The sequence below is a fragment of the Salmo salar genome, chromosome 10 (assembly GCF_965601325.2).
Source record: "Salmo salar chromosome 10, fSalSal1, whole genome shotgun sequence".
In the NCBI taxonomy this organism is placed as follows: Eukaryota; Metazoa; Chordata; class Actinopteri; order Salmoniformes; family Salmonidae; genus Salmo; species Salmo salar.
In genome coordinates, this window is record NC_138300.1 from 112,050,524 (window position 1) to 112,073,649 (window position 23,126).

General features: G+C 44.5%; 1 protein-coding gene across 1 annotated transcript in view; it reads right to left on the bottom strand.

Moving 5' to 3' along the window:
* LOC106561543 (leucine-rich repeat-containing G-protein coupled receptor 5A) overlaps positions 1–22,388 on the bottom strand; it is a 32,442-nt gene extending 10,054 nt beyond the window's left edge. The window contains exons 1-6 of the mRNA XM_014125616.2: positions 22,049–22,388; positions 7,978–8,049; positions 7,328–7,399; positions 7,170–7,241; positions 5,071–5,286; positions 4,785–4,856 (exon numbers count right to left, since the gene is read on the bottom strand). Coding sequence (XP_013981091.2) covers positions 4,785–4,856; positions 5,071–5,286; positions 7,170–7,241; positions 7,328–7,399; positions 7,978–8,049; positions 22,049–22,263 — 719 coding nt within the window. The 5' untranslated portion in view covers positions 22,264–22,388. The remainder of the gene's footprint in view (positions 1–4,784; positions 4,857–5,070; positions 5,287–7,169; positions 7,242–7,327; positions 7,400–7,977; positions 8,050–22,048) is intronic.
* Positions 22,389–23,126: the final 738 nt, after the last annotated feature.

Below are 23,126 nucleotides of genomic sequence, written 5' to 3' on the forward strand. Positions count from 1 at the left end.
AATATTTCGAAAAGCCAACAATAAAGGCATAAAGGCTTGCGCTCCTTTTGTGTGTGTGTGTGTTGCGCTGTTGACGGTATGTGCACTTGATTCAGAAGCCCGGTGCATCGGTTGCGAACAGTGTTCCCATTTTGAACCATTTTATTTGTCTGAAAAGACAAATACGCCTACCCGGCGGACCGGGAAGTCTGTGGCTAAATCGAGTACGCCTACTGCACTGGCCAATTGGATAGCTCAAATCACTATGCCTACAGCGTCCCCGACCCCGGCCACATCAAAGTTTGATTCTGGTCTACTTGAGATTTCATAACTTTAAAAACCATTACCGACCAGAGAGACTGTCAAAGAATACAGCAAAGTGCTTCTGTTTTTATGAGTCAGTTGATGTCTAAGTATTTATTCAGCACTGCCAACACTGTTTTTATTCAACACTATTTATTACAAAACATAAAACGCGCTTCAGCCTAGTTCCACTCGCGCTGCGGGTGCAATGAATGAGTAGCCAAGTGTATCAGTTAACTGTATTATTATTAGCAGCTCGTCGTGTCTATTTTAATATATAGGAATATTTAACTTTCTCTGGTCATAGGAGAACAACACGAATCCCTCTCTCTGGTCAGTCTCACCTGAGGAAAGGAAGGAGAGAGCAGGGACCGTGATGGGCGGACCCTCTGCTGCTCTCTCCCTACCTCCGCTGCGACTAATGCCGTGTTCAAAACAACTGGGGACTCGGAAATCTCCGACTTCAGTGCGTTCATGACAACTGGAAACTCGGAAAAATAATTTTGAAGGGTCATCCATCTCAGTCAAGTCGGAAACTCGGGCATCTTTCTAGAGCGCCTACTTTCTCTACCTGAACATCACTGACGTCATGACCAGGGGTGGTTCTGGGAGGGGGGGGGACAACAACAATTTTGGACCCCCTTGTGGCCTCCCTAAATGTGGAGTATGAAATAATTTTTACATAACAAATTTTTGCTATCGTTCTGACAACAATAACGTCTAATATGACAACAATAACGTCTAATGTGACTGGCCCCTCTAACAGTACAACTGGCCCCAGCTTGGCCCCCCCTGTTGAAATGGTCTAGAATCGCCACTGGTCATGACTTGATCTCGTTCAGAGTTCCCAGTTGTCTTAAAAGCACCATGACCATTAGATGCAGGAACCATCAGTTCAGTAAAATAAAAAAGTGAATTATTTCAATGTATGCTCAGCTCTGCCTCGCAAGTGCCACACCAACTGATTTGTTATCAAAGCTCCAGTCTTGAAATATAATGGTCTGAGAAGAAAAATATTGTCAGGCCAGGCATATAGCCAATATTCTCTGATAAAGTACTAGGCTTACTGCACAAACCACATTCCTACAAAACTGTTTATATTAGGTTAATGTTACATTTTAGTCATGTTAAAAAAAATGTGGCTTGCTTTTTGACTGTGAAAGTGATCTTAACTCAGAAAAGGTTGGTGCTTGTGCTTAGCTCCATTCCATTTCTTTTTATCCTGAAAAACTCCCCAGTCCTTAACGATTACAAGCATTCCCTTAACATGATGCCACTACCACTATGCTTGAAAATATGGAGCGTGGTACTCAGTAATGTGTTGTGTTGGATTTGCCCCAAACATAACACTTTGTATTCAGCTCAAAAAGTTGCTTTGCCACATTTTTTGCAGTATTACTTTAGTGCCTTGTTGCAAACAGGATGCATGTTTTGGAATATTTTGTTATTTTGTACAGGCCCCCCATTCCTTCTTTTCACTCTGTCATGTAGGTTAGTATTGTGGAGTAACTACAATGTTGTTGATCCATCCTCAGTTTTCTCCTCTCACAGCTATTAAACTCGAACTGTTTTAAAGTCACCCTTGCCTCATGGTGAAATCCCTCAACGAATCTGTGTTTGAAGTTCACTGCTCGACTGAGGGACCTTACAGATAATTGTATGTGTGGGGTACAGAGATGAGGTAGTCATTCAACAATCATGTTAAACACTATTATTGCAAACAGGCCATGCAACTTATTATGTGACTTTTTAAGCACATTTTTACACCTGAACTTATTTAGGCTTGTCATAACAAAGGGGTTGAATGCTTATTGACGCAAGACATTTCAGCTTTTTATTTTTAATTAATTTGTCAAAATTTAAATGTAAACCATTTTAAATGCATGCTGTAACACAACAAAATGTGGAAAAAGTCAATGGGTGTGAATACTTTCTGAAGGCACTGGGGGAGACAAAAATAACTACAAACAAAATATTGCAACAGAATAGCAGTCTGGGGCTCTTGTACTGTACATTACAGCCATTATAGAGTCGGTGGTACAGTATTTACTTCAGTTGACTCATACAGGGCTCATCTCATGTGTGCACAGACCGCAAGTGGTTCTGTGTTATAAGGCTGCAATAATGGGCCAATCTAGCAATATTTCAGATCTCAGCCTGACGCATTTAAAGCAACCCCCCACATTGTAAATACAGTAGTCAGTACTGTAAATATAGTGCAAATACATATCATGTTTAAAATGTTTGTCTTTTTGATAGTAGTAACTTGTGAACTACTGCTGTATCTTCCAACATGACTCTCTGTTTTCTCTGGTCAGTAGTATAATGGGGGTTGTTAGTATACAGTACTGGTAGCCTGGATGTTGTTTGGCTATTACCCTGCTAACACTCAGGAAACATGTGCTGCTAGATTCAGGGTAATTGGTAGAGTGCTGCATCATGCGACCACACACTGAGGTGCACCAAATCGTTGAGTGATCATTTGAACTGCAGTGGTGGCCGTCTTGTAAAAAAAGGCAAATTCAGAGTTCTGTTCTGGCATGCAAATCCATAGCCTGGGTACCTGAGTGTCTAGCCTGGGTACCTGAGTGTCTAGCCTGGGTACCTGAGTGTCTAGCCTGGGTACCTGAGTGTCTAGCCTGGGTACCTGAGTGTCTAGCCTGGGTACCTGAGTGTCTAGCCTGGGTACCTCAGTGTCTAGCCTGGGTACCTCAGTGTCTAGCTTGGGTACCTCAGTGTCTAGCCTAGGTACCTGAGTGTCTAGCCTGGGTACCTCAGTGTCTAGCCTGGGTACCTGAGTGTCTAGCCTGGGTACCTCAGTGTCTAGCCTGGGTACCTCAGTGTCTAGCCTGGGTACCTCAGTGTCTAGCCTGGGTACCTGAGTGTCTAGCCTGGGTACCTGAGTGTCTAGCCTGGGTACCTGAGTGTCTAGCCTGGGTACCTCAGTGTCTAGCCTGGGTACCTGAGTGTCTAGCCTGGGTACCTCAGTGTCTAGCCTGGGTACCTCAGTGTCTAGCCTGGGTACCTCAGTGTCTAGCCTGGGTACCTGAGTGTCTAGCCTGGGTACCTGAGTGTCTAGCCTGGGTACCTCAGTGTCTAGCCTGGGTACCTGAGTGTCTAGCCTGGGTACCTGAGTGTCTAGCCTGGGTACCTGAGTGTCTAGCCTGGGTACCTCAGTGTCTAGCCTGGGTACCTGAGTGTCTAGCCTGGGTACCTCAGTGTCTAGCCTGGGTACCTGAGTGTCTAGCCTGGGTACCTGAGTGTCTAGCCTGGGTACCTGAGTGTCTAGCCTGGGTACCTCAGTGTCTAGCCTGGGTACCTGAGTGTCTAGCCTGGGTACCTCAGTGTCTAGCCTGGGTACCTCAGTGTCTAGCCTGGGTACCTGAGTGTCTAGCATGGGTACCTGAGTGTCTAGCCTGGGTACCTGAGTGTCTAGCCTGGGTACCTGAGTGTCTAGCCTGGGTACCTGAGTGTCTAGCCTGGGTACCTGAGTGTCTAGCCTGGGTACCTCAGTGTCTAGCCTGGGTACCTGAGTGTCTAGCATGGGTACCTGAGTGTCTAGCCTGGGTACCTGAGTGTCTAGCATGGGTACCTGAGTGTCTAGCCTGGGTACCTCAGTGTCTAGCCTGGGTACCTCAGTGTCTAGCCTGGGTACCTCAGTGTCTAGCCTGGGTACCTCAGTGTCTAGCCTGGGTACCTCAGTGTCTAGCCTGGGTACCTGAGTGTCTAGCCTGGGTACCTGAGTGTCTAGCCTGGGTACCTGAGTGTCTAGCCTGGGTACCTGAGTGTCTAGCCTGGGTACCTCAGTGTCTAGCCTGGGTACCTCAGTGTCTAGCCTGGGTACCTCAGTGTCTAGCCTGGGTACCTGAGTGTCTAGCCTGGGTACCTCAGTGTCTAGCCTGGGTACCTGAGTGTCTAGCCTGGGTACCTGAGTGTCTAGCCTGGGTACCTGAGTGTCTAGCCTGGGTACCTGAGTGTCTAGCCTGGGTACCTGAGTGTCTAGCCTGGGTACCTCAGTGTCTAGCCTGGGTACCTCAGTGTCTAGCCTGGGTACCTCAGTGTCTAGCCTGGGTACCTCAGTGTCTAGCCTGGGTACCTGAGTGTCTAGCCTGGGTACCTGAGTGTCTAGCCTGGGTACCTGAGTGTCTAGCCTGGGTACCTGAGTGTCTAGCCTGGGTACCTCAGTGTCTAGCCTGGGTACCTGAGTGTCTAGCCTGGGTACCTGAGTGTCTAGCCTGGGTACCTGAGTGTCTATGCGTTCAACAACAAAACGTTGGCTGAAGCAAAGAGAGACTGGCACCCAGACTTTCAAAAACATATGATGATGATGTCATAGTGATGCGTGTCATCTTGAATCAAATAATTAATTAGTAGGTTATTAGTTCATTAGCTTTTTATAATCTAATGTCTCAGTAAATACCTGGTCATTTCTGTACCGTAAAAAATTGTGTCAATCAAGTCATAAGGTGATGAAGGTACATTTGAGGTAGAGGTGAACTCACAGAGTCTCCAGGCTGAGAAGCCCATCAAAACACCTATCACCCAACGACTGGATCTGGTTGTTATGGAGATGCCTAGGAAGAGATGCATGGAAAGATTTCAAAAAAGTGTGAAGACCCAATAACGCCCTGCAGGGTTCTACACATTGGTAGAAAGGAAGTAGGTATGCGTAGGAGCAAAAGAGAGAGAAGGTAGAAAACAAAGAACATTGAAAGATGGAGAGAGCAAGGCTGGCCCTTAAACAACAAATACAAATGATGTAACAACCAATCCAACTGTGCTACTCACAGGACCACCAGACTGGTGAGATTGGCGAAAGCGTGGTCTGGGATGTGGGTGATGCTGTTGAGGGCCAGGGTCACTGCCTGCAGGGTTGGCAGGATGGCCAGTGCATGGACGGGCACCTCCGTTAGGGTATTATCATCCAGCCACAGGTGGCGTAAGGATGCCAGGCCCCTAAAGGAGCTCTCAGGAACACTGGCAATTTGGTTGGCATCCAACCGCCTGACAGAGAGAGAGGGAGAGTGACGGAGACAGTGTCCCATTCAGTCAGATTTTCCTTGAAAATACAGTAATCAATTACATTCAAAGTGCATTTTTAAGAATGATCAAGTTATTTCTTTGGAGCGGACATGTTTATTCATTAACATTTATCTGTTCATTTAGATTCATTTCATAAACAAATTCATGCACCATCTACTTCTTCAATAAATACTTTTACATGGCGCATGCATGTCCAGTAAATTAATGTAAAACATTTATATTGAAAGGTAGAAAATAAAGTTGTTTGGAAAACACAAAATAAATGTAGACCTTGTGCTTTAATTCATTTCTCATATTAAACAGCATCTCCAAGCTGCTTTTTATTCCAGAGAGACATCCTCGATCAGGGAGGTCTGTGCATTCTTTGGGTGCATGGTAGTAATTTCTGGTGTTGACATTTGCTGTAGGGACTTAGCTCTCTGACAAAGGGTCCTGGCACCACCACAAGCAGACAGCTTACTTGTGGTCGTCCTTTGTCTGTCTGTCTAACGTGTGAACTTCAGATTGGTATGTCTAAACAACATGGATAGCTGTTTACTCCAGCCAGAGCGTTCAAACACAAGCCTGATTGAGATGTGGAGGACAGAGGATCAGGTAAACATGTTTAGGAATGCCTCAGGGCTCAGTGTAACAACCGTTCATTTTGTAAGAGGATAATGACGGAGTGAGTTTCGTGTGTGTGTGGGGCGGCAGGTAGCCTAGCGGTTAAGAGCATTAGGCCAGTGACTGAAAGGTCGGTGGTTCAAATCCCCGAGCCAACTAGGTGAAAAATCTGTCAATGTACCCTTGAGCGAGGCACTTAACCCTAGTCGCTCTGGATAAGAGCATCTGCTAAAATGTGTGTGTGGCTATAATCCATTAGACTTTTCATGGTTCTATATGATTTCAATTATAACATATTAAAGCTACTGAACTTTCAATATTAAGTGTAACAGAAGGTCGGTGTGTATGTGTGTGGCAGAGTGAAAAACATTCCCACATCACCAACATTGTGCCATGTTTACAAATGACATGGACAATTACATTTGTGGCTCTCTGAGTGGCCTTAACCACAAATGTTTTTCTTGAATGTTGCATTGTGTTTCCTGCCTCTGGAGAATAATACTTCCAAACAGTGAGAGCATAAACAAAACATATGAAATAAACCTGAAAATTCAGCTTAGCGTCAAATAAGGTCTGTCTATCATCAGTGACTGTCAGAATTCCTAAATACAAGGAGCCCCTTTTTTCAGATGGAATGACACAAAATAAGCTATTGGAGAAGGCTAAGACTGTGGACAGATGTACCAAGACTATAGAGTTAGAGGACAGTTTTAGCATGGGCAGCACCATTGAGGACAATTTAAGTCGTCAACTGGGTGGGACATCCTATGGGTTAAGGAACGATCACATAATTCCATCCAGGTCACCAGGAGGGATCAGCCAATGAATTATACTCATGAGGAAACATTCCATAATGGCAGGTGCTAAAAAATGGCTTATACCTGTTCAAACAACACACTCTACGTGGCAGTGTGCACCCTTTCAGTTTGTTTGCAAACTCATAGAAGTAGTAGAAGAAAATGGACTACTTAAAAATGGAGATGGCCTCAATGGCGCTGCCCGTGCTCTCACAGACAATGATGCGATGTCTGTCCAATGTCTATGGTCGAGACTCAATATGGAGGCATTTCTCTCCTCCTCTCCTTCCTCTATTCCCTGCTCAGCTCCTTCTCGAACTGCGCTGCAGAGGGGCTATATTCAGGTGGACATCATACAGAGAAAACTAACTGGGTCTTGAATTAGCTAGTGTCATCTTGTAGCTTATGAATAGTGCATGTGTTCAGTTGTTCAGATATACTCACAGAGACTGTAGGTTCCTCAGGTTCTCAAGAGCCTTGCTGGGAATCTGCTTTAGGTGATTGTTCTGTAGCATTCTGCTCAGAAAGACAGAAGGTATTAATTCACAAAGATGCAGGTTTTTAGAAATGGATCATGTATGAGCTAGTAATGTATGACTTACAGTACTTTGAGATTGAAGAGGCCAGAGAAAGCCCCTTCAGGGATGTCTGTTAGGTCATTTCCTGCTAGTCGTCTGCAGGGTGAGAAGCAGACGAAAGATACAAATGATGATATGGGTGTGGGAAATACACGTGCACACACACTGTACTGCATTACAGATTTTTTATTTCATTAATAAGCCAACCAGGCACCATAAAATGTAACCTGAGCCTGCTGTTGCTGAATTTCAATTTCCTGACTCCCTTTCAACAGCTCTGTCAAAAAGCTGTTTCATACATGGGCAAGTAAAGAGAATGGAGTCTAATATTAACATCATTACTGCTTCTGGCTCCCGGCCCATTCTGTTAGTACATCTATCGAGCCACATTGATCCTTCTGTTTTGTGTTTGTCTCTTACCCCATATTTACTGTCTGGTTCATACTACATGTAGACTAGAGAGGGGGTTTTCAGCAGTGAACAGACTCTAACTCTGGGTTTTTTACTTGGGGATTTATTACAGACAATTTGGGGACCAGTGAAATACTCTTCAGCAGTCAGCATCAGACCAGATACATTTTCCAACAGAGAAATCTAATCTCCAGGAAGGACAAAGCTTATACTCTCAAACTCCTACTAAAGAGGGGTGCCATCTGTCCTAGACTAATACTCACAGCTCTTGGAGGAAGTGTAGGTTGGAAAGGGCTCTGTTGGGCAGCAGGGTGAGGTTGTTCATACTCAGATCACTGATGGAGGAACACAGAACAGTAGCTGTTTGTTACACAGTAGCAGTGTGTTAGCATGAAATGGGTGTGTTAGCGCCACAACTGGGCTCTCCAGCTGTCCATTCCACACATAGTAAAAGCCATCATACTTCCTGACTGATATGGGAAGACTGAAGGGGGGAGACATACAGAAAACATTAGGATACCCCACCATATACATCATTCTCAAAACCCTTATTGATGAAGGATTCTTGATCTGAAGTTCAACACCACTTTTGAAATGTGTAATTAAAAAAAATATGTATATACACTGCTCAAAAAAATAAAGGGAACACTTAAACAACACAATGTAACTCCAAGAAAATCACACTTCTGTGAAATCAAACTGTCCACTTAGGAAGCAACACTGATTGACAATAAATTTCACATGCTGTTGTGCAAATGGAATAGACAACAGGTGGAAATTATAGGCAATTAGCAAGACACCCCCAATAAAGGAGTGGTCCTGCAGGTGGGGACCACAAACCACTTCTCAGTTCCTATGCTTCCTGGCTGATGTTTTGGTCACTTTTGAATGCTGGCGGTGCTTTCACTGTAGTGGTAGCATGAAACGGAGTCTACAACCCACACAAGTGGCTCAGGTAGTGCAGCTCATCCAGGATGGCACATCAATGCGAGCTGTGGCAAGAAGGTTTGCTGTGTCTGTCAGCGTAGTGTCCAGAGCATGGAGGCGCTACCAGGAGACAGGCCAGTACATCAGGAGACGTGGAGGAGGCCGTAGGAGGGCAACAACCCAGCAGCAGGACCGCTACCTCCGCCTTTGTGCAAGGAGGAGCAGGAGAAGCACTGCCAGAGCCCTGCAAAATGACCTCCAGCAGGCCACAAATGTGCATGTGTCTGCTCAAACGGTCAGAAACAGACTCCATGAGGGTGGTATGATGGCCCGACGTCCACAGGTGGTGGTTGTGCTTACAGCCCAACACCGTGCAGGACGTTTGGCATTTGCCAGAGAACACCAAGATTGGCAAATTCGCCACTGGCGCCCTGTGCTCTTCACAGATGAAAGCAGGTTCACACTGAGCACGTGACAGACGTGACAGAGTCTGGAGACACCGTGGAGAATGTTCTGCTGCCTGCAACATCCTCCAGCATGACCGGTTTGGCGGTGGGTCAGTCATGGTGTGGGGTGGCATTTCTTTGGGGAGCCGCACAGCCCTCCATGTGCTCGCCAGAGGTAGCCTGACTGCCATTAGGTACCAAGATGAGATCCTCAGACCCCTTGTGAGACCATATGCTGGTGCGGTTGGCCCTGGGTTCCTCCTAATGCAAGACAATGCTAGACCTCATGTGGCTGGAGTGTGTCAGCAGTTCCTGCAAGAGGAAGGCATTGATGCTATGGACTGGCCCGCCCGTTCCCCAGACCTGAATCCAATTGAGCACATCTGGGACATCATGTCTCGCTCCATCCACCAACGCCACGTTGCACCACAGACTGTCCAGGAGTTGGCGGATGCTTTAGTCCAGGTCTGGGAGGAGATCCCTCAGGAGACCATCCGCCACCTCATCAGGAGCATGCCCAGGCGTTGTAGGGAGGTCATACAGGCACGTGGAGGCCACACACACTACTGAGCCTCATTTTGACTTGTTTTAAGGACATTACATCAAAGTTGGATCAGCCTGTAGTGTGGTTTTCCACTTTAATTTTGAGTGTGACTCCAAATCCAGACCTCCATGGGTTGATAAATTGGATTTCCATTGATTATTTTTGTGTGATTTTGTTGTCAGCACATTCAACTATGTAAAGAAAAAAGTATTTAATAAGATTATTTCTTTCATTCAGATCTAGGATGTGTTGTTTAAGTGTTCCCTTTATTTTTTTGAGCAGTATATATATGATACAGTGCATTCGGAAAGTATTCAAAAACCTTCACTTTTTCAACACTGTTACGTTACAGCTGTATTCTAAAATCTATTTTAAAAAAAACATTCTCAGCAATCTACACACAATACCCCATAATGACAAAGAGAAAACAGGTTGAGAAATTTTAGCAAGTGAATAAAAAACAGATACCTTATTTACATAAGTATTCAGACCCTTTACTATGAGATTTGAAATTGAGCTCCGGTACATCCTGTTTCCATTGAGCATCCTTGAGATGTTTCTACAACTTGATTGGAGTCCATCTGTAGTATATTCAATTGATTGGACATGATTTGGAAAGGCACATACCTGTCTATATAAGTTACCACAGTTGACCAAGCCATGAGGTCTGTAGAGCTCCGAGACAGGATTGTGTCGGGGCACAGATCTGGGGAATGGTACCAAAACAATTCTGCAGCATTGAAGGTCCCCAAGAACACAGTGGCCTCCATCATTCTTTAATGGAAGGAGTTTGGATCCACCAAGACTCTTCCTAGAGCTGGCCGCCCGGCCAAACTGAGCAATCGGGGGAGAAGGGCAATGGTCAGGGACGGGACCAAGAACCCGATAACAGAGCTCCAGAGTTCCTCTGTGGAGATGGGAGAACCATCCAGAAAGACAACCATCTCTGCAGCACTCCACCAATCAGGCATTTATGTTAGAGTGACCAGATGGAAGCCACTCCTCAGTAAAGGCACATGACAGCCCACTTGGAGTTTGTGAAAAGGCACCTAAAGGACTCTCAGACCATGAGAAACCAGATTCTCTGGTCTGATGAAACCAAGATTATACTCTTTGGCCTGAATGCCAAGCGTCACGTCTGGAGGAAACCAGGCACCACTCATCAACTTTCCATTACCATCCCTACGGTGAAGCATGGTAGTGGCACCATCATGCTGTGGGGATGTTATTCAGCGGCAGGGACTGGGAGACTAGTCAGGATCGAGGGAAAGATGAACAGAGCAAAGTACAGAGATCCTTGATGAAAACCTGCTCCAGAGCATTCAACACCTCAGACTGGGGCAAAGGTTCACCTTCCAACAGGACAACAACCCTAAGCACACAGCCAAGACAATGCAGGATCTTGTAGTCATAGCAGATAATATTCTAATTTTTGGTGACTTTAACATTCACATGGAAAAGTCCACAGACCCACTCCAAAAGGCTTTCGGAGCCATCATCGACTCAGTGGGTTTTGTCCAACATGTCTCTGGACCTACTCACTGCCACAGTCATACTCTGGACCTAGTTTTGTCCCATGGAATAAATGTTGTGGATCTTAATGTTTTTCCTCATAATCCTGGACTATCGGACCACCATTTTATTACGTTTGCAATCGCAACAAATAATCTGCTCAGACCCCAACCAAGGAGCATTAAAAGTCATGCTATAAATTCTCAGACAACCCAAAGATTCCTTGATGCCCTTCCAGACTGCCTCTGCCTACCCAAGGACGTCAGAGAACAAAAATCAGTTAACCACCTAACCAAGGAACTCAATTCAACCTTGTGCAATACCCTAGATGCAGTTGCACCCCTAAAAACTAAAAACATCTGTCATAAGAAACTAGCTCCCTGGTATACAGAAAATACACGAGCTCTGAAGCAAGCTTCCAGAAAATTGGAACGGAAATGGCGCCACACCAAACTGGAAGTCTTCCGACTAGCTTGGAAAGACAGTACCGTGCAGTATCGAAGAGCCCTCACTGCTGCTCGATCATCCTATTTTTCCAACTTAATTGAGGAAAATAAGAACAATCCGAAATTTATTTTTGATACTGTCGCAAAGCTAACTAAAAAGCAGCCTTCGCAAATGGAGGATGGCTTTCACTTCAGCAGTAATACATTTATGAACTTCTTTGAGGAAAAGATCATGATCATTAGAAAGCAAATTACAGACTCCTCTTTAAATCTGGGTATTCCTCCAAAGCTCCATTGTCCTGAGTCTACACAACTCTGCCAGGACCTAGGATCAAGGGAGATACTAAAGTGTTTTAGTACTATATCTCTTGACACAATGATGAAAATAATCATGGCCTCCAAACCCTCAAGCTGCATACTGGACCCTATTCCAACTAAACTACTGAAAGAGCTGCTTCCTGTGCTTGGCCCTCCTATGTTGAACATAATAAACGGCTCTCTATCCACCGGATGTGTACCAAGCTCACTAAAAGTGGCAGTAATAAAGCCTCTCTTGAAAAAGCCGAATCTTGATCCAGAAATTATAAAAAACTATCGGCCTATATCGAATCTTCCATTCCTCTCAAAAAATTTTGAAAAAGCTGTTGCACAGCAACTCACTGCCTTCCTGAAGACAAACAATGTATACGAAACGCTTCAGTCTGGTTTTAGACCCCATCATAGCACTGAGACTGCACTTGTGAAGGTGGTAAATGACCTTTTAATGACGTCAGACTGAGGCTCTGCATCTGTCCTCGTGTTCCTTGATCTTAGTGCCGCTTTTGATACTATCGATCACCACATTCTTTTGGAGAGATTGGAAACCCAAATTGGTCTACATGGACAAGTTCTGGCCTGGTTTAGATCTTATCTGTCGGAAAGATATCAGTTTGTCTCTGTGAATGGTTTGTCCTCTGACAAATCAATTGTAAATTTCGGTGTTCCTCAAGGTTCCGTTTTAGGACCACTATTGTTTTCACTATATATTTTACCTCTTGGGGATGTCATTCGAAAACATAATGTTAAATTTCACTGCTATGCGGACGACACACAGCTGTACATTTTGATCTGATCTCTCTTTTGAAGAACATATCAAGACTGTTTCAAGGACAGCTTTTTTCCATCTACGTAACATTGCAAAAATCAGAAACTTTCTGTCCAAAAATGACGCAGAAAAATTAATCCATGCTTTTGTTACTTCTAGGCTGGACTACTGCAATGCTCTACTTTCCGGCTACCCGGATAAAGCACTAAACAAACTTCAGTTAGTGCTAAATACGGCTGCTAGAATCCTGACTAGAACCAACAAATTTGATCATATTACTCCAGTGCTAGCCTCCCTACACTGGCTTCCTGTTAAGGCAAGGGCTGATTTCAAGGTTTTACGGCTAACCTACAAAGCATTACATGGGCTTGCTCCTACCTATCTTTCCGATTTGGTCCTGCCGTACATACCTACACGTACGCTACGGTCACAAGACGCAGGCCTCCTAATTGTCCCTAGAATTTCTAAGCAAACGGCTGGAGGTAGGGCTTTCTCCTATAGAGCTCCATTTTTATGGAATGGTCTGCCTACCATTGTGAGAGACGCAGACTCAGTCTCAACCTTTAAGTCTTTACTGAAGACTTATCTCTTCAGTAGGTCCTATGATTAAGTATAGTCTGGCCCAGGAGTGTGAAGGTGAACGGAAAGGCTGGAGCAACGAACCGCCCTTGCTGTCTCTGCCTTGCCGGTTCCCCTCTTTCCACTGGGATTCTCTGCCTCTAACCCTTTTACAGGGGCTGAGTCACTGGCTTACTGGTGTTCTTCCATGCCGTCCATGGGAGGGGTGCGTCACTTGAGTGGGTTGAGTCACTGACGTGGTCTTCCTGTCTGGGTTGGCGCCCCCCCTTGGGTTGTGCCATGGCGGAGATCGTTGTGGGCTATACTCGGCCTTGTCTTAGGACGGTAAGTTGGTGGTTGGAGACATCCCTCTAGTGGTGTGGGGGCTGTGCTTTGGCAAAGTGGGTGGGATTATATCCTGCCTGTTTGGCCCTGTCCGGGGGTATCATCGGATGGGGCCACAGTGTCTTCTGATCCCTCCTGTCTCAGCCTCCAGTATTTATGCTGCAGTATTTTATGTGTCGGGGGGCTAGGGTCAGTCTGTTACATCTGGAGTATTTCTCTTGTCTTATCCGGTGTCCTGTGTGAATTTAAATATGCTCTCTCTAATTCTCTCTTTCTCTCTTTCTGTCTTTCTCTCGGAGGACCTGAGCCCTAGGACCATGCCTCAGGACTACCTGGTATGATGACTCCTTGCTGTCCCCAGTCCACCTGGCCGTGCTGCTGCTCCAGTTTCAACTGTTCTGCCTGCGGCTATGGAACCCTGACCTGTTCACCGGACGTGCTTGTTGCACCCTCGACAACTACTATGATTATTATTATTTGACCATGCTGGTCATTTATGAACATTTTAACATCTTGACCATGTTCTGTTATAATATCCACCCTGCACAGCCAGAAGAGGACTGGCCACCCCTCATAGCCTGGTTCCTCTCTAGGTTTCTTCCTAGGTTTTTGGCCTTTCTAGGGAGTTTTTCCTAGGGAGTTTTTCCTAGCCACCGTGCTTCTTTCACATGCTTTGCTTGCTGTTTGGGGTTTTAGGCTGGGTTTCTGTACAGCACTTTGAGATATCAGCTGATGTACGAAGGGCTATATAAATAAATTTGATTTGATTTGATCCTTGGCCCTGACCTCTAAAGACAATTTGCACAGTGTCCTCTTTCATGTATTTCATGGAATAATTTGGTCAATATCTTGTAAGAATTGGTCAAAAAAATGTATATTTCCATGGCGTATTTAAGGAACGAGCTCTAGAAATTGGGACCACTTCGGAAAATAGTAGATACTGCAGAGGAATGTCAGCAGAAAGAAAGTTCTCTGTTCAATTCCTTGTATTATAATGTGTTGTAATAAAACACTGCAACACCAGTGCTCTTTGGAAGTTACAGTCCAGCAGGCCTATACTATCTGTAAAGATTTGGACATGGGGATGAGGGCTGACAGTGTCTGTGTAAAGATTTGAGGGATTTGTCCCCCTTTTCTAGATAAAGGATGGACGATGTTGATGAGGCGTTGATTCTGTGTGGAGTCCTTAACATTTCACAAGTAAGACCCTCTGACATCAGCAAGGGTGTCATGATGCAAAGCTTGCTACTACAGTGCCACCGTGTCCCTGTTAACCCCTTCCTCCCTAGACAGTTGTAACGTTTTAGACTTCTCAGATCTTCCAAAGAGAAGTCTAGAACCTAACTTTTAGAACTACAATGTATCTCTTTTCAAGCTTTTTCAAATAGTCTCAAGTCTAAAACACATAAACCCAGAATGTTCTTTAAATGTAATATCATGCATGCGCACATTCCAAAACCAGAAAGCTAACATAATGAGCCAGTACCCCAGTACACTTATGGTCTGGGACCAGAGGGGATGGATCGATTTAGATAGAGATAATCTATCTGTGACAGCCTGTCTGCTTTAGGCACTGCCGTACATGTAATGTTGTACTGTGCGATGTTAAGAAGCCAAGGTATCTGTAAAAAATGTACATCATATACCAAGACTCTATACAGGTCTGAACTGAAAGAACGTAATTCTTCAATCTTAAACTTGATGGCGTAACATTTGTATAAATTAAACTACTGTACATCAAAATGGTTGGATGTGCACTGGAGGAACATTGCATTAGTGCTGCTGAGGGTGAAATGTGAGAAGCAGGCAACATGACTGAAAAAATCATTCTGTTCGCAGGCTTTTAGTGGTGACAGAGAGGCATGGGGAAGATTATGTCTTTCTCCTTTTCTCTCTCTCTTTCTCTCTCTCTTTCTCCCCTTTTCTCTATCTTTCTCTCTCTCTCTCCCTCCTCTCTCTTTATTTCCTCTCTCTATTTCTCTCCCCCCTCTTTCTTTCTCTCTCTTCTCTCTCTACATAGTTCGCTCTGGTCCCTGACATAGACCCCCTTTGCCTTCAACTTTCAGTTAACCATCTGCTATGTTGTACATATGTCAGGAATCCATAGCATTTCCTATGAAAATCCCCTAGCTCCTGCATGGCTGTCTCCAGCAGGGAATGAGTTAATGACCTGTTCTTTTTCATCCCTTTATTATGGACAAGCACAGTATGTATGAGCAGCACATACAGATCAGCATGTGTGTATTTACACACACACACATACACACACAGACACACACACACACACACACACACACACACCAGTGGCGACCCGTCATTCAGGGCAGGTGGGGCATATAATATATATAAACTCATCAAAAAAGAAACGTCCCTTTTCATGACCCTGTCTTTCAAATATAGTTCGTAAAAATCCAAATAACTTCACAGATATTCATTGTAAAGGGTTTAAACACTGTTTCCCATGCTTGTTCAATGAACCATAAACAATTAATGAACATGCACCTGTGGAACGGTCTTTAAGACACTAACAGCTTACAGATGGTAGGCAATTAAGGTCACAGTTATGAAAACTTAGGACACTAAAGAGGCCTTTCTACTGACTCTGAAAAACACCAAAAGAAAGATGCCCAGGGTCCCTGCTCATCTGAGTGAACGTGCTTTATGCATGCTGCAAGGAAGCATGAGGACTGCAAATGTGGCCAGGGCAATAAATTACAATGTCCGTACTGTGAGATGCCTAAGACAGCACTACAGGGAGCCAGGACGGACAGCTGATCATCTGCGCAGTGGCAGACCACGTGTAACAACACCTGCACAGGATCGGTACATCTGAACATCACACCTGCGGGACAGGTACAGGATGGCAACAACAAATGCCCGAGTTACACCAGGAACGCACAATCCCTCCATCAGTGCTCAGACTGTCCACAATAGGTTGAGAGAGGCTTGACTGAGGGCTTGTAGGCCTGTTGTAAGGCAGGTCCTCACCAGACATCACCGGCAACAACGTCGCCTATGGGCACAAATCCACCATCGCTGGACCAGACTGGAATGGCAAAAAGTGCTCTTCACTGACGAGTCGCGGTTTTGTCTCACCGGGGGTGATGGTCGGATTCGCGTTTATCGTCGAAGGAATGAGCGTTACACTGAGGCCTGTACTCTGGAGCGGGATCGATTTGGAGGTGAAGGGTCCGTCACGGTCTGGGGCGGTGTGTCACAGCATCATCGGACTGAGCTTGTTGTTATTGCAGGCAATCTCAACGCTGTGCATTACATGGAAGACATCCTCCTCCCTCATGTGGTACCCTTCCTGCAGGCTCATCCTGACATGACCCTCCAGCATGACAATACCACCAGCCATACTGCTCGTTCTGTGTGTGATTTCCTGCAAGACAGGAATGTCAGTGTTCTGCCATGGCCAGCGAAGAGCCCGGATCTCAATCCCATTGAGCACGTCTGGGACCTGTTGGATCGGAGAGTGAGAGCTAGGGCCATTCCCCCCAGAAATGTCCGGGAACTTGCAGGTGCCTTGGTGGAAAAGTGGGGTAACATCTCACAGCAAGAACTGGCAAATCTGGTGCAGTCCATGGGAGGAGATGCACTGCAGTACCTAATGCAGCTGGTGGCCACACCAGATACTGACTGTTACTTTTGATTTAGACCCCCCCCCCCCCCCCCCCCTTTGTTCAGGGACACATTATTCCATTTCTGTTAGTCACATGTCTGTGGAACTTGTTCAATTTATGTCTCAGTTGTTGAATCTTGTTATGTTTATATATACAAATATTATTTTGGGGGGGGCTTGACTGTTTTGCATGTTATTTTGGCATTAATATACGTCACATATCAGTTTGCAAACAATGTAAAAAAATGTATAAATGTAATAAAATAAAAAAAATGAATAATATATATATATATATATATATATACTGCTCAAAAAAATAAAGGGAACACTTAAACAACACATCCTAGATCTGAATGAATGAAATAATCTTAATAAATACTTTTTTCTTTACATAGTTGAATGTGCTGACAACAAAATCACACAAAAATAATCAATGGAAATCCAATTTATCAACCCATGGAGGTTTGGATTTGGAGTCACACTCAAAATTAAAGTGGAAAACCACACTACAGGCTGATCCAACTTTGATGTAATGTCCTTAAAACAAGTCAAAATGAGGCTCAGTAGTGTGTGTGGCCTCCACGTGCCTGTATGACCTCCCTACAACGCCTGGGCATGCTCCTGATGAGGTGGCGGATGGTCTCCTGAGGGATCTCCTCCCAGACCTGGACTAAAGCATCCACCAACTCCTGGACAGTCTGTGGTACAACGTGGCGTTGGTGGATGGAGCGAGACATGATGTCCCAGATGTGCTCAATTGGATTCAGGTCTGGGGAACGGGCGGGCCAGTCCATAGCATCAATGCCTTCCTCTTGCAGGAACTGCTGACACACTCCAGCCACATGAGGTCTAGCATTGTCTTGCATTAGGAGGAACCCAGGGCCAACCGCACCAGCATATGGTCTCACAAGGGGTCTGAGGATCTCATCTCAGTACCTAATGGCAGTCAGGCTACCTCTGGCGAGCACATGGAGGGCTGTGCGCCCCACCAAAGAAATGCCACCCCACACCATGACTGACCCACCGCCAAACCGGTCATGCTGGAGGATGTTGCAGGCAGCAGAACGTTCTCCACGGCGTCTCCAGACTCTGTCACGTCTGTCACATGCTCAGTGTGAACCTGCTTTCATCTGTGAAGAGCACAGGGCGCCAGTGGCGAATATGCCAATCTTGGTGTTCTCTGGCAAATGCCAAACGTCCTGCACGGTGTTGGGCTGTAAGCACAACCCCCACATGTGGACATCGGGCCCTCATACCACCCTCATGGAGTCTGTTTCTGACCGTTTGAGCAGACACATGCACATTTGTGGGCTGCTGGAGGTCATTTTGCAGGGCTCTGGCAGTGCTTCTCCTGCTCCTCCTTGCACAAAGGCGGAGGTAGCGCTCCTGCTACTGGGTTGTTGCCCTCCTACGGCCTCCTCCACGTCTCCTGATGTACTGGCCTGTCTCCTGGTAGCGCCTCCATGCTCTGGACACTACGCTGACAGACACAGCAAACCTTCTTGCCACAGCTCGCATTGATGTGCCATCCTGGATGAGCTGCACTACCTGAGCCACTTGTGTGGGTTGTAGACTCCGTCTCATGCTACCACTAGAGTGAAAGCACCGCCAGCATTCAAAAGTAACCAAAACATCAGCCAGGAAGCATAGGAACTGAGAAGTGGTCTGTGGTTACCACCTGCAGAACCACTCCTTTATTGGGGGTGTCTTGCTAATTGCCTATAATTTCCACCTGTTGTCTATTCCATTTGCACAACAGCATGTGAAATTTATTGTCAATCAGTGTTGCTTCCTAAGTGGACAGTTTGATTTCACAGAAGTGTGATTGACTTGGAGTTACATTGTGTTGTTTAAGTGTTCCATTTATTTTTTTGAGCAGTGTATATATATATAATATCTTTGAGTTAATAAAGCTGCATAAACACATGGCCCAAAATGCAGGTGTTTCAACCTAGCTCAGTGCTTCTGTGGTTGTCGGGTGAGCCAGCAAGAAATAGGAGCATTGCGCCGTGATTGGTTCAGTGTTCTGTCACTCATGGGGGCACTATGTCATTGCGAAGTTTATGTCCTTAGTAAGGGTAGACATCCAAAATGTCAGCCCTTTGGGTGCTGCCATAGAGTTAGATTACAAGTGCTCTTCCAATAAGGCTCAAAATCATTGGCCACAGATAAAATGACTTCAAATCACGTCATATGTACAGTATCTTTGATTGGACTGTCAACATCTTACTTTCAAAGTCTTAGCTAGCAGTCATTATCATGAATCAAGTCAACAATCTACTGGCAAATCCTTTTTAATCCTTGTCATATGAAGAGAACTAATGAAGAGAAATTATAGATAAAACGTATCGGTGCTCATCGGCCATTGGACATAAAGATTACACAACAATTTGGAAATCGCAAATTCAACAATGAGTTGTTTGGAAGGAATCAGTGGCTAACTGCAAGCAGTGCAAAGCAACTAGTAGCCTGCTTTTCATTGTCTGCTTATATGCCCCCTTTATTTATCCAATGGTTTTGATTTGGTGTACAGGGTGAATACTGTAAGAGCAGCAGAATCGTCGCTAGCTCATTGTCTTAATCGAAATTACGGAATGCCTCTTATCCGCTCATCATTACCTTATGCCATAGTTTGTACATCTCAATTGTCAGTAGAAACCACATTTGTTTAAGTAAGTTAGCCATATCAGCTGTTTTTTTAAGGCAATAAACAAGGCTGAATGAATTGTTTAGCTGCCCGACAAGGCTCCGCTGATAGCCAGGTGTAGTCGCGGTAAGGATTCACTCCATTGTGCTGGAAAGAAAGCTCTAATGGGACGGCTTTATGTGGGCACCACCTGTCTTCATCAGGGGCGGAAATCCCGGGGGGGACGGGGGACACACAACCCCCCCATTCTGGGAAAAATATGATTTGTCCCCCCCAATCTATCACTGAAACATAACTATGCAATTTAACTAATATTAATAATACGCAATGAAAGCAATTGTGCTGATTATAGACACTTAATAGCGCGTTTTTAAGTTTCAAAAGATTGCGACCCCCCCAACCTTTGCCTCACAATGGTTTGATCCACTGCCAGTTCCTTAACTTGCTAGGTAACAGAGAGGTCGTATCTACTGTCTGAGAGGCACTCAATGCACGTAACTGACGTGAGGTTAATCCAGTCAATCGCGCACACACACTAGCTGAATATGCAGAGCTAGCGCGCAAATATGAACTATTAAGCTAGCTAGTACCTATTACATTTATGTGGCGTCGTCAAAGATGGAATCTTTGCTATCGTCAATTTATTCCAAGATCAGCATGCAGATGATGTAAGTTAGTACTTCAAAGTCCCTGTGATAAAGGTTAGCGATAAACTGAACAGAACTACACTCTCTTCTACCATTGTCTTAAATATATTTAATGGTCTCGTTGCAAAAGCTATATTGTCGCAAGGGAACTTTTATTTATTTATTTTATTTCACCTTTATTTAACCCGGGTAGCAAAGATTATAGCAAACACCACTGAAACTGAATTGGTGCTCGCTAGCTTTGCAAATTCAGCTATTGTTGGAAGCCAGCCAATATGAAACAAACTATTAAAATTACAAAAGGTTGCAGCATATGTTGTGTAAATGGTGAACTCATACAGCTGTCAACTCTTGTCATTTTAATCCGTTTCACATTTGCTAGCTACCTTTTAGATCGAAGCCCAAATAGAATGATAAAAGATAAGATGATAGAAGCCCATCTCCTACTGTAAATAACCTACACACTGTGTGTGTGTGTAGCCAGCCAGCCAGGTAGAAAAATGGCAGAAAAATAAGACTGACATCAGAGTATTTTTCAGTACAGCTAAACGCAAAGTAAGAACCCTAGTAGCCTAATATCTCAAAGACTAGTTGATAAAATGTTCATAAGAAAGAAATGAAATTCTAATGGAAATGTTTCACAATGATGTCATTAGGCAGAGCAGGCAACAGTTGGCACACAGACAGCAGAGTTGGGGACAGATATGCAGGGACAGACTGGCAGAGACAGGGAGTCTCAGGTAAGTTTGTTGAGTCTTTGTTTGGCAACATTATGAAAGGTTCTCAATTTTTTTGACTTGTAAAATAGGAACATAATAGGAAAATGCCATGGATACCCCCACTCTCAACCTAAACTGGTGACTGAACTAAGATTTGTTAAAGGCAATGGTATTGCTGTTGTGATTAGTTGTGTAGTTTTGGGTACCGGTAGTTAGGAGTACGGCAAACACCTTATTTCTTTGTTTCCTCAATATACATTTACCATATTACAATGTAGGCTATGTGTTACAGCACTACTTTTGGTGTCCCCCTCAGGAATTGCTCTTGAGAAAATTTCATGTAATTGTCCCCTCCAAAGTTGATATCAGATTTTTGCCCCTGGTCTTCATTATAGTTCAATTAATGTATTGTTTTGTGTTTGCCCCACCAAAAATGACATGCTAAAATCGCCACTGCCACACACACACACACACACACACACACACACATCAACAATCAAAAGTATGTCGTGAATGTTCTGATATTTGGATGTCATGTCTGTGACCTGGCTCAGAAAGAGGTCAGTCCTTTGGTCTTTCAACTCTTGTCAAGAACCATTACAGTAATCCTACTCAAGGCTGGCACGGATAGGGTCAGAGTGTCCTCACAGTAGAACTCTACAGACTTCTGAGAGAACCTGCAGGGTTGCTTGTTTTAGCGTTGGTATTTCGTGTTTTATCCCCTGCCGAAAAGACAGGTGCAAACGTGTATGGAGAGCATCCATAATACAGTAAATTTTACACTCGCAACAGTTGCCAGCACCCGAACAAGTTATGAATATAATTGAAACTTACAGGTAGGAAGTAAATACGCTCAATTTTGACGGCAACTCCGCGAGACCGAGGTCCACACAGTCCACGCGCAGAAGCATGCCGTCGTCTTCACAGTTACAAAGCGACGGGCAGTCGGTGTCGGTGTCAAGAACCCCGGTCCGTTCTGTGCCCGCGCAGTCCGCCACTCCAAGCAGAAAAGTGAGCATAATAATTGCAAGAAAACACATAATAACCATACACAGAAATGTTTTTCAGAGAACACTGCAGTTGTTTAACTAGTGTTGGACTTGTCCCCTCTTGGTTTCTTTGCAATGGCTTGCCTGGGTAGAGTAAAGCAACATTCATGGCACGGCGCATCATGACGAAGTCCATTCAATAATAGACAGATATGGGCAAAAGGCGGAGTAGGGAGGAGGAGCCCACATTGTATTGTTATTACGATACAGGATTAATACCATGTGTCAGTGTGGGCTACTGTAGACTTCTGTAGATTGCTACCATCTTGTGGTGTATTCAAATACCCCACTCTTAATGCAGGCATTCTCTCTCAAAGAATTGTAGAGCCTGATGGAAGCAGAGCTGCCTGGAGGTGAGTCTGAGATTGCACTCTTCATCCTCTTCAGCACCAAGGTTACTTTCTAAATGTAATCCGTTACAGTTACTAATCCATCAAACTCATTTGGTTGGAGCTAGGAACACAATAATTTCGCTACACCCACAATAACATCTGCTAAATATGTGTATATGACCAATAACATTTAATTTGGTGTCATCATAATGGTCAGACTCTCCGGTGGAACAAACCTAAACGTGGCCTTTATTCAGTGCTGAATTGAATGTTATTGAAAAAAACTGAACGGTGTCATAATGCATTTTTTTTTCTCGCAAACATGCTTTCTGAATTTAAAGTAGGCTAGAAGTAATCATCTTGTTTTTCAAAAGTATCTGTAATCGGATTACAATATTTTAGCTGATAATGTAACTGATTATACATTTTTTTATAATCCGATTAAAGTGCCTTCAGAAAGTATTCACACCCCTTGACTTTTCACACATTTTGTTGCATTGTAGCCAGAATTTTAAATTGATAAAAATTTAG